The following is a 12,747-nucleotide window of genomic DNA, read 5'->3' as shown; positions in this document are numbered from 1 at the left end:
CTCACTCTTACTCCCCCTGTGTATCTAATTAGTTGTCAAATCTTCAGCACCTTTTGCATACGCTTCATTCCATCCATGCACAGCAAACCCAGCATATTAGTTCAGTATCTTTATCAGTTCTTTTTCGGTACTTCCCTAGACTGCTATAAGTGACCTATTTGGTCTTCCTGCCTCAGATATTTCTCTTTTTTAATCTGTCCTTCCCACAAACTCTGAAGTGGTTTCCTGAAGTGCAGATGTGACCAACCACGTGAGCCCATGCACAGGGAACCCCAGTGACTCATTATCTCCAAGATCCTGTTTGACATTTCAGGCCTCTTCACAGCTTGGACACTTTCTGCCCTTGATATTGTTCGTCAAGTATGTGCCTCCCTCTCTTGTCCCTGAGTCTTTTTTTGCTGGTTTCCTCCCCAGCCTAGCCCCCAGGCAGGATGGCTGCCCTCCTCATTTACCTCCTGGAATCCTTGGTTTATTGCCTGAGGCCTTCCCCGGCTCCCCAGCTGCTAGTGGTCCTCCCCCTCCCAAGTCTACCTTTTGTGTCTTTTATATACTTATATGTGCACACGTTTTCTCAGCCACGAAGATGTACAGTCCTTGATAGCTGTTTTGATTTTATTTTGTGTTCCCAGTGCTTGTCACAGTGCCCAGCACATTCTAAGGCCCTAATCAGTACTTTGTATTTGTCGTCTTGTTCTCCATGATGGCTCAGAAATCTCATGACCCTGGAAGTTCACTCCACTCTTGGACTTACGCCCTAGTAGAACTCTCTGCCCTTGTGGCCCTTCCCTCTGATTGACTGGTTCCTCCCAGCACCCCCTTTTTAAGAAGGGTGTCAGGTCAGCCATGTCTTCATTGCTCTCCAGGCTCCTCCATTCCTGACTCTCTGGATTTTCTCTACAATGCCCCTATGTTAGGGGAGGGGGGAAGCCTTCATGTCTTCTCTCCTTTTCAGTTTCATTGTTTCTTAGAAACAATTACTCCTTTAGAATGTAAGCTCCACTTGGACAGGAACTCTTTCTACTTGCATCTTTATTCCCCAAACTTGGCACACTGCCTGGCATATAGAAAATGCTTAATAAATGCCTGTTGGCTTCACTTGTCTAACTTTGATAAAGATACATGAATCCCTCAAGAAGTTCAGGGAACTATATGAGTGAGTGAGTGAATGAATGAATGAATAACATTTATTAAGCATATTCTTTCAAGCATTATACTAGGTTCTGGGGATGCAAATGTAAAAGTGAGACAGTTCTTGTTCTTATAGAACTCACATTCTAATTGAGGAAAATAACAAATATAGAAGGGTTCAGCTGCAAGAATAGAAAGGCCTGTTAAGGGTACTATCTTCCTTCCAGTCACTCGGGCTTACAACTTATGTGTAATCCTCAACTCTTTAATTCTTGCCCTTAATTTCCAGTCTGTTGCCAAAGCCCATCAGTTTTTTACCTTCATAACTGCTCTTAAAGATGCCCCCTTCTCTCTGACACTTACATCTAATCTATTGCTGGTTGGTCCCCCTAACATGAGTCTCTCCCCTCGAATTCATCATTCAGCTGTCATAGTGATCTTCCTAAAGCCTAGCATCATATCTCACACACACAGTCTCTCTGTCTCTCTCTCTCCCCTTCTCTCTCCCCCCTCCCCCTCACACACACACACACACACACACACACACACACACACACACACACACCTCTGGTACCCCCCATAAATTTCAGTAGCTGCCTGTCACCTCAAGGATTAAATATAAAGTCATCTATTTGGCATTCAAAGTTCTTCCTGAGGTTCTCCCTTCCTATCCATTCTTCTGAAAACCCCTCTGTGCACCCTTCAGTCCAGTGACACCGGCTTCCTTGCTATTGCTCACACAAAAGACTCCATCTCTTCTCCCTGGGCACTTTCACTGTCTTCCTCCCATGCCTGGGGTGCTCTCCTTCCTCATCTTCACCCCGTCTTCCCTGACTTCCTTCAAATTCCAGCTAAAATCACGCCTACAAGAAGACTCTCTCAATCACCCATAATGCTGGTGCCTTCCCTCTTTTATTTCCTGTTGATCCTATATATAGCTTATTTGTACATAGTTGTTTGCATGCTGTCTCCCGCATCAGAATGTGAGCTCCTGGAGAGCAGGGATTGTATTTTACCTCTCTTTGTACCCCCAGCACTTAGCACCAAGACTGGTACTTAATAGGTGCTTAGTAAATATTTATTGACTGACTGTCTGAGGGTAAAGCAGTGGGGGAGAGAAGGAAGAAGCAAAGACCTAGGTTGTTTGGGTTGGGCAGGGAGGGCATAGTAATAGGACAAGTTGCACAGGGCCTAGTGGTTCTCCATTTTACTAAAGCAATATAGTTAACTCCTTGTCACCAAAGTGATATGGGCAGCCGTATCCATCAATGTAACCAAGGCCTGAAGAAACCCCCACTTAAAACCTGTGGGATCTGGGCAGGCAAGGGTAGGGAACTCTCACCAAGCCTGGTCAGCTCTGCCCTATGAGATCTTGGAGGGAAGATCTTGAAGATCAGTATGACAGAAATGGGGATGGGAGGGTAGGGGAAGGGTGGTACTACTTCCATGTAAAGAGAAAGTACTTCACATGAAAGGAGAGGGAATCTTGATCTTCAAATATTATGGTGCATTACTTCCCAAATTACATCTGCTTCTGGTTGTTACTGAAAAGTGTACAATTTCATTTAGTAAATATTCATTTAGTAGTGATTCTACTTACTTTAACTACTTTGGGAAATAGTGATAAACTTTTTTTAACCTAGATGATTCAATTAAAAGGAGGAAAACAGTGTAGAATGCATCTTTAGAGAATGAAGATTGCTAATAACTTCCTACAGTTACTTTTCATCAGGTTTTCAAATTAAAAACCAAAACCTAAAACTGTAACTTCTTACTAGTACAACTTTGAGCTTTGCAAACCTGTGTGACTGTAAGGGTGATAAGGTGTCCTCAGCAAAATAAGGAAGCTTAGAGGATGAGTGAGTTTAGGGAGTAAGATAATAAGCTCTTGTTTAGTCATGTTGATTCTGATATGTAAAGAATCCAATATCCAGTCGTATGGAGATGTCTAGCTGTGAGTGAATGACCTGTGACTTCCGGAGAGATGTTAAGTCTAGATATAACAGATGGAAAGTCAGCTGCATAGAGATGACATATGAACCAGTGAGAACTGGTAAGATCACAAGAGAAAAGGCAGAGAATATCTAGGAAAAGTGGAAGAATCTTCAGGAAAGAACTTTGGAGGATTTTCATGCTTGATCGGCAGTTGAAGTTCCATAAAGGAGATTGGAGTATTTGGTAATAAAGAGTGAAACCCAAGAAAAAAACAGTGTCCTGAAAATCAGGAGGAGAGTGTGCAGAGTGATTTAGTAGAATGAGGACTAGGAGAAGGCCGTGGGATTTAGCGGCTATGAGATGATTGATAATCTTTGAAAGAGAAATTTCAAATTTAGTAGTGAGGTGTAGAAATCTACCTTATCCTACAGGAAATAGAAAGGGAAGGGGATAGAAGGGAGCGCAGTTTGGGGGAGAGGTAATCAGAATGCACACTGTCATGGGGTGGGAGGAAAGGAGAGATGGGGAGAAATTTGGCACTCAAAATCTTGTTGAATATTTTTATATTTAATTTTTTTTAATATTTTCAAATATTTAATTGATTTTTTTTTTTAGCCATACTAACACTTCCCACTTTTTTCTACATCTCCATCCCTACCCACAATGGACTCCCCTCTTCTAACAGAGTTTTAGTAAACAAAGCAAACAAGCTCTTTGGCCATTGTCTGTCAATTTATGCCTCAGTCTATACCTACACAAATTCTTTTTTTTTTTTTAAGCAGTTGGGGTTAAGTAACTTGCTCAAGGTTACACAGCCAATTATTTTTTGTGTGGGTGCCGAGTATCTAAGGCCGGAACCGATCCCGGATCTCCCGACACCGGGGCCAATGCTCTTACTCACTGCACCACCTGGCTGCCCCTACACAAATTCTTTGGGCAATCTCAGTTTGTATTCCTCAGAGATTGGTGATGTTCTTTGATCCACAGCTACATAACATCACCAGAAGAATCGGAAAAGGTTCAGAAGTGGTGGTGTTTTAAAAATAATAATAATAATTGATTTTAGGGGCAAATAGGTGATGCAGTGGATAGAGTACCAGCCCTGGAGTCAGGAGGACTTGAATTCAAATCCAGCCTCAGATAATTACTAGCTGTGCAGCCCTGAGCAAGTCACTTCGGCGCGTTTACCTTCCTCTCCCCATTCCCCCCAAAAACTCAGTTTTGAAAAGAGGTACAATCCATCATATCTTCAATGAGAGAGTTCTCTGAAAACAAGATGGTCATTACATTTATTAGAATGTCTTTCACTGCCCAGTTTTACTGCCCTTGATTTGACAAAATTATAACTTGTATTTGCAATTTCATGAATTAACCAGCCAAAAGATCAGATTTAGCTGGTCTAATTTGACTGACATCCTGGAATATTTACCTCTTTTAAGTTTGGTAGTCCCTCCATATTTCTTCTTCACTGGGACATTTTTCCAGTGTTTTAGTCATTTTTGTGTTTGTCTCATCCCCTCTCCAAATTCCTCATATCCCTTAAGCTTTAAAATGTTCTAAGTCTTGAAGTGTTCAAAGACTTGCTTGAATGGTCACTTTCCAGTTTCCTATTTTATATTCCTATTTACACATGCTAATATGTGTGCTGTTTTTATGTATTTCACTGAGCAGTTCCAGAGTTACTACAACCACTGAATTATGTCTGCCATGTAAATACATCTTGCACTTATACACTTTGTACTTAATGCTTTTGTTCCTTACCAAACTTAAGGAAGGGGAAGAAGTATTTCTTCAAGTCATCTTAATATCAACAGAATTTTTTAATTCAATTCTTGGTGCTACTTCATTAATAACTTTTTTGATATATTTATATGGGCTCAGAGTTTTAATTTCACAGGATCCTGAAAGGCTTGTTTCCTGATTTCCAGATTCAATCCAAACCCACCTAGATGGAAGTCTCTGTTTTTGAAAATTGACATTTTATCCCCTTCAAGTAAAAATATGTATTATTTTAATTACACTTAAGAATTCTTTATGGTAATCTCTTTTTAGAATTGGAACCTACCCTTTTGCTGAATTAATGCACTTATTTTAAGTAAGAGGAAAGAAGGTAGATGCTTCTCTATGAAGACAAAAAATTGTCATTAATAAGTTATAGAAAGCATTGCTAAAACATGTAAACCATAATCATTTTCCATACTGACCTTTCAAGAAAAGCCCAAGATGTTAGTTTTGTCAGAAATTATGTAAACTCTAACGTCTTTGTACTGGTGTACATATCTATGCTATATACAAAAAGACCCTGAATTATATTTGCCCTTGAGATTACTGTTATTTCCTAATCTTTTTTTATGGTTCTGTTTGTTTTATTAACAGATTGTTGTTGATGCTGTTTTTAAATTTGTTGAATTTTTTGTATGTTTTATTTTAGGGTGCAGTACTGGCAGCTGTATCAAGCCACAAGTTCAACTCATTCTATGGGGATCCCCCTGAAGAGTTGCCAGATTTCTCTGAAGATCCTACCTCCTCAGGTAACTTCATTAAAGCATATTTCTTTATCACATCACTTTTGTTGCGTTAGAAAGAGACTTTAGGAAGCTCCTCTTCTTCTCTCCCCCGCCCCCACTTTACTGGTATTACACGATATTCTAGAATGCATACTGATTTTAGTATATCAGGGCCTGAGTCCATATGCAGGCGCACACACATATATGGAGTGATATACACACTTGTACAAACCCATAGGCATATATAAAAACATATGCACATGCTTATGTTTGTGTATGCATCTTAGCACAATAAAGCCACGTCTATATGACTGTAGACCTGTGTGTGTTTTGTCTGTCTGTGTAGTGTGTGAGTCTCTATTTGAGTCTGTAAATATGTCTATAGATTAGACTGTGAGCTCCTTGAGAGTAGGGACCATTGTTTTCCTTTCTTTAGATTCCTGGTGCTTAGCAAAATATTTGGTGCATCATAGGCATTTAATAAACGTTTTTTGACTGTTGACTATGTGTGTGTGCCTTGTGTCTATGTACATATGTCTGCACCTGTGTATATTTGTCTTATTGTATATAGCTATACATATAATTATGTGTGCATATACTGTCTATATAAGATGATGATTATACATGCTTTTTTCTGTGACATGTTTTATGAGTATGTGCATGTGGACGTGTCTGTATGTTTTGGTGTATATACAAATGTGTTTTTATCTCTGTATGCACATGTCTGTGTGATACATGAATATTATATATATGGATAAGTGTGCATATAGATGTATTTATGTAGGTGTGTGTGGCTGTTTATGTGTTACTGTATTGTAAGTTGTATGTATGTATGTCTTTGACATACTGTATAAGTATATGTAGTTATATATTCAGATTGTGTTTTTACATACATACACATACACAAGTGTATTTTGTATTTGTATAAATGTGTTTTAGTATATATGACAAATTATGTTTTTGCATGTATGTGCTTGTGTGCTTATACAGTTGTTTTCTATATACATAGATATGAGTACATTTATACGAATATGTATGTATCTGAGCATATGTCTATGTATGCAGATAGGTATGTGTATGCATGCAAATAGAGGTATGCTTGTGTGTATTTAGCTGTGAATATATATATATAAAAGTAGGTTATACAGATAAATCTTTGTATTTTTAAATATGTATAGCTATGTGTAGTAGGTGTCTTTGAACAAAAGTGATTTGTGTACATAGATAATTTGTGTGAGTGTATAGAGAGTTATGTGTGTTTCTAGGCCTAGGTGTGTGTATATATGTATGTGTTCCTGCCTACGTGTATATATGTATGTACATGTCTATTTGTGTGTAGAGGTGTGTGTGTGCTCATCTGTGCATACATAGGTTTTTGGTATCTTTGTCTATAAAGATGTGTTGGGTGTGTATGTAAGTATGTGTATATAGACTAGAGAGGAAAACAAATCAGTTAGGGACAAATAGGATATTTGCCTTATAGCAAATAATAATTCAACTGAGATTAGACAATATGTGTGTTTCTACATATGGGTGTGTGCACATATACATATCTATATACATGCATGCATATAGATACATGCATCTGTGCGTGAATGTTAATATGTAGGTATTAAAGCCTGTATGTGTGTATGCATGAGTATTTCTATGTAAATGTGTGATCTTGTGTTTGTATGCATGTTTGTGTCTGGTTGTATGTGTTCATGTGTATAAGTATGACTTTTCATGTATGTGAGTTTGTGAACATGCATATAAATATATGTCAGAATTTCTGTCTATAGATGGGTGTGTGTATGAGTAGGGTGTGTTTATCTGTGTCTGCTTCGTGGTATATTTAGGCCTTACATATGTTGAAAGGGTCTTGGGGGAGTATATGTGTGTCTGGATCTTTGGGTATATATGTGTATGTCTTCATCTGTGTATGTATGTTTGTCACTTTGGGTCTGTGTGTGTGTTTCTCTGTAGGTTATATGGAAGTATGTGTGTGTGTGTGTCTCAGAATCTGTGGCAATCTGTGTCTGTCATTGGTATGGGCATGTGCCTGGGTCTGTATGGCTATAAGTGCATATGTGTAAAGTATATATCAGGTATAGATATATGTGTTTGTCTGTATGTGTGTGTGGACATGTGCATCTGTATGATAAGAGGGAGAAAGGCGAGGTTTCCAGACTCATTTGTGGCCACATGTTTATGTGTATATGTATGTATATGTATGCTCGTATCTATGTCCATATCTCTTGTCTGCATTGTGTCTCTACATGCATGTCTCTGGGGGCTTATTGGTGTTTCTGTTTATACACATCTGTCTTTGTGTGTGACCACCCCCCCCCCATTTCTACGTAAGATACTCTTGAGAAAAAATTATTTCATTCTTTATACCTATTCCCTAACACCTCACACACTGTATGGCACCTAGCTAGCACTTAATAAATATTCTTGATTGACTTATGTGGGTACAGTGTGCCTGTGAATGAATATATCTTTGTGTATGCATGTCTATGCCTGTATTTAGATTGATTTGTTTAGCTGTGTGTGCATATGCACAGAGACATATAAAAATCTGTGTGTGCCTCATATGTGTGTGTCTTTGTGAGCATTTCTAAGTATATCTCTCTGAGCTATTTGTCTCTACGTAAGGATATGTCTTTCTAAGTATATGTCTCTGTAATGTCTCTGGGTCTGTATAGGTATGGGGCGATCTTTGTGCATATATATGTATAGGTATACACATACATGTTTGTATGCATGCATTTTATACATAGGGCTTTGCTTGTGCATATATATTCATGTGTAGATAGATGCATACATTTGTATTTAATATATCTGTATTGGGCTATATATGTGTATGGATCTATGCATGTTTGTAACTGTTACGTTCTGGTACAGTTTGAACAATAAACTTCCTCTACTTTCTGAAGACAAATCAAGATAAGTTCACAGAGGCTCATCGCCAATAGGCTGATCATTTGGTGATGAATTCTTGGCCAGGGCAACCCAAGAAACAACAATGCAAGGGACCCTCAGTCCTTTGCAGCCCTTTGCATTACTTCTGCATTGATAGTTACAGAATAGCTGAAGGGGAGTCAGAGGGTATTAAGTATCACAGTTTTTAGAACAGCTTTAACTTTAACTTGGCAGGTATTCTAATCCTGATCTTTAATTGATGACCAGTAGATGTATATAGTACTAGAAGAACTAAATCATGTTTGCCATTACATTCTCACTCTAAATGAAATAAGAAGGAAGTGACAGCTAAATGGAAAGGATGACTTGCCGGTTTTCTTTGGGGAAGCAAATAGAGCATTCAGTGGAGCTGGATTTATCAAAAGGCCAGAGGAAACAAGAAACATTGTTTTATAGGATATCTGCCCATTTTGTATTGTACTCAAAACAAGTATTTGCAAAATGATCAAAATTAAAATACTTGGAGTTTATGCACCAAAATCTATTACAGATGATGAAGATACAGATAATTTCCACAGAGGTTTCCTATTCAATCCATATATTAAATTACAATTTTCAGTAAAAAGGCAAAATTGCTCAAAAAATATATGGGAAAATGTAGGTGAGGAAAAAGCAGTAAGAAAGTGGACAAAGATCTGTAGACTCCACAGAAAGAAGCCTCACATATATTATTATGAATATTTGAGAAAAGAATTGGTAGGAGCTGAATGTGATGAGCACTGCATGAGATCACAATAAATGAAATTGATTATATTTTGGTAGGCAATAAATCATTTCTAATATGGGAGTCGATCCTAAATCAGCTTTCTGTATAGTCATGCTACTAACTTCCTAAAACGAAGATCAAAGTTAGTACGAAGCAGAGAAAATGATAGCTGTTCAGTTGAAACAGCTCAATCTTGAAATTCTCAAGCTAGTTATTAATTTTAAAAAATTGATAATGGAAAGAAGACTAAGGACAGACACAGGCTATATAATTTCATATAGAAGTTTAACCAGTCAGTTGCCATAACAAGAAGTATAAGTAACCTTTAAAAAAAAAACTCAAAACACTTAACTTTCCAGAGAGATACAGCAAGCAGAGTCAACACTGGTTTAGTCATTCAGGCAGCAAACATTTATTAAGCATTTACTTATGCTAAGCATTAGGGACACAGAGAAAGTAAAAAACAATCTCTGACCTCAGTGAGCTGGCAATAATCAGTGGTACAACATGTAAATAACTAGGCACATGCAATACACAAAACACAATATGCCATCATCATGCTGTGTCATTGACCCTGTATTCTCCAAAGCTGGTTTAGTGGAGCATGTGTACATGTAAACACATACTTATACATGTATACATGCATGCAGAAGTTAGAAGGGAGAGCATTCCAGACATGGGTGACAGCCAGTGAAAAGATGGAAAAATACAGAACAAAGAAGAGATCCATGCTAAGGGCAGCACAATTGTTAGAGTTTTGGCAAAGGAAGATATGAAAGGTATAGAAAAAAATATTAAATGTTTGTAATGGTAACAGAAAATGTTACCAAGATTATAAGATCCCACTTTATTTGTTAGTTGATGACAGAAAAAAACCATTTTAATTGATAGAACAAAATACTACATTAGAAGGCTTTGTTTTTTTTATTTTTACAACAAAGAACTTTCTGTTCATAATTAAATTTTTTCAAGATTCCTTGAAAAATAATATAGCAACAGAGATAACCTTGTTTGATGACCCCTTCTCTAATTATAAATATCAAGAAGACATGTCTGGTATGCCAAAGATATCCACCACTCTTACGGAACACATCCAACATAATGTACAGATTGACAAAGAATAGCCTGTAAATGATGAGGTTCTCCAGATGTTCCTGTTTACAGATGACATCACTCTCTGAAACACTGCTGAACCTCCTAGAAGAGGTCCATAACCATACAAAAGAATATAGCCTAACTATCTGCAAAGAAAAAACCTAGTGGATAAAGAATGTCTGTTGCCCAAATGATGATAGTAAGTTAGACAACCTATAAAACTTATCTATCTGTATAGATATCTTAGACATCACAAGTAGACAAGAAGTTGGAGCCAAAATTTAACAGGAAGAAGAGATTGGGTTGCATTGCCTCAGTGAGAGCTATTATTATTTAGTAGATCACCGTAATAATGCACATAAAAACTAAACAGAAAAAAAATCCTTATTGTCCAGATTACAGCATGTGTTTGGATGACCAGTCCATTGAGCTAGCCATTGAATATGTAGTATATATATATTTTTTTCAGACATACAGTGCAGATAAATGATGAGTTGCTCCCAAAAACGAATAGTTAGCCTAGATTAAAATCTCTTTGTTGTTACTACAAGTGTGATTTGGCCAAGTCACTTAGCTTCTGTGGTTCTCAATTTCCACGTTTATAAAAATGAGGAGGTGGGACTAGGTTTGAGTTTTAATCCAGATTTTCCCTTGCCATTTAATTACCCCTGTGACCTTTGGCAAGGCACTTTCCCCAACTGGACCTTAGTTCCTTCCTCTGTAAAATGAAGTAGTTGAATCAGCAGTTCTTAAACTGTGGACTGAGACCCCATATGGCAACAGTAAAAGGTTTCTGAACATGCAGTCACCAAAAATTAATTAAAAATCAAACACGTAATGAATTCATGGCCTTTCTGACAGCTTGGCCATGTTGCATCTGGCAACTTCTCTGCAGAGTTGGTTCTGAACTCAAAGCGTGCCCTGAGGCCACCCAGTGCCAGGGGCTGAAAGGGGAAAAGGGGTGGAGAGTGAAAAAAGTTTTAAGAAGCTTTGGGCTAGATGGCCTTCCAGCTCTAAATCTGTGGTCCTCTGTCTAATCAGAAAACTAGAGGACGTCTGTGTATTGAGCAAGGAAAAAAACAGACAATTCGAGTGCTCAACAGGAATCCCTGACATACAAACACACCTAGAGAGGCCCTAGAGGATTTTGTGTGCATGCTCTCAGGAAGAATTTTAAAAGAGGAGGAACTTTAAAAGAAGCAGGAGCTTTGTAGACTTAAAAAAAAAAAAAAGCATGAATAGGCTATAATTAGGACTAATGGAGAAAACATAAATACCATTGAGATCATAGACTCAGTGAAGCAACAAGGTATTGTTTAGGAGAAGAAAAGCATATTATAGTGCTTTCATCTCTTACATTGAGTCTTGTATTTCTTTCTCTTCACTGGTGTGTCATATCTTTAGAATGCTTTGCAACAAAACTTAGAATAATTTCTGTTCTGTTTTGAACTCAGTGGAACTTTAATTGGTTTTTTATTTTGCAGATAAGAAAGTTGAGGCCCAAAACAAACTGACGTAACTAGTGGCAGAGCCAGATTTAGAATATAGTTTTCCTAATTCCTATTATGGCGTTGCTTTCCCTGAACTTTGCTGCCTGTAGAAACCAAAGATTTAACTCTTTTTAACTTTGTTCCAAAACCTTTCCCCCATTTTAACAAATTTCCTTCTTCCATCCCATTTTTCGTTGCCTTTCTTTTTCACCCAGACTTTTTCTTCTTCCTCTATTCTCCCGTCTGCCTAACTACATGACAAAGGCATGTGCCTATTGATTAAATTTGTGCTCTTTACTCCATTAGATTTTGTTAGAACTCCTACCATCTTCTCTGAGTTAGTATATGGTCTTAGAGAGATGCTATGGCTGAAAGTTTCATTACCCTTCCACCAACATGGTGGTAACTCTTTCTGGCTTAACTTGGTTGATGTTCAAGTGACAGACATACAGTCTTTCACTAGGCCCATGTTTTAAAGCCTTTCCCATTTGTTCACATTTTTCAGAACTTAAACTCTGCTAGACCAGAATCACCTCCACACTACAAGGGGACATCGGAAAAGGACTCTATTGGAGAAATTTTATGTAACATAATAGTAATAATACATTTTTATAGTACTTGACAGCTTACAAAACACATTCCTCACAACCTTCTAGGCTTTAAATCCGATTTTACAAATGGGAATGTGCTTAAATGAAATAACCACAGCCACATAGATAGGAAGCAGTTAGACTTTGACATAAGTCCATATCCAGTGCTTTTTTCCATGATGCTATACTTTCTTGTTTTAATATATTTAGAATACATTTATTTGAAGTTTTATATTGCTCTCTTAATGTCATTTTTAGCTAAACAATTGGCATAGAATAAAATGTGGCATTAAAAAGCAACATATGGGGGTGGCTAGGTGGCGCAGTGAATA

The 12,747-nt window shown here is 37.7% G+C and overlaps 1 protein-coding gene across 12 annotated transcripts in view; it reads left to right on the top strand.

Moving 5' to 3' along the window:
* The window catches only part of CASK (calcium/calmodulin dependent serine protein kinase), a 490,128-nt gene that overhangs the window by 340,997 nt on the left and 136,384 nt on the right, over positions 1-12,747 (top strand). For all 12 annotated transcript variants that reach the window (XM_069065716.1, XM_069065725.1, XM_069065724.1 and 9 more), the window contains one exon: positions 5,495-5,594. In XM_069065716.1, coding sequence (XP_068921817.1) covers positions 5,495-5,594 — 100 coding nt within the window. The remainder of the gene's footprint in view (positions 1-5,494; positions 5,595-12,747) is intronic.

The sequence above is a fragment of the Petaurus breviceps genome, unplaced genomic scaffold (genome assembly GCF_028583685.1).
Source record: "Petaurus breviceps papuanus isolate PSGF00001 unplaced genomic scaffold, PetGlider_PUasm1.0 90700, whole genome shotgun sequence".
NCBI classification, from domain to species: domain Eukaryota; kingdom Metazoa; phylum Chordata; class Mammalia; order Diprotodontia; family Petauridae; genus Petaurus; species Petaurus breviceps.
Note: the sequence above shows the minus strand (reverse complement) of the source record. Positions and strands in the feature narration are given on the sequence as shown.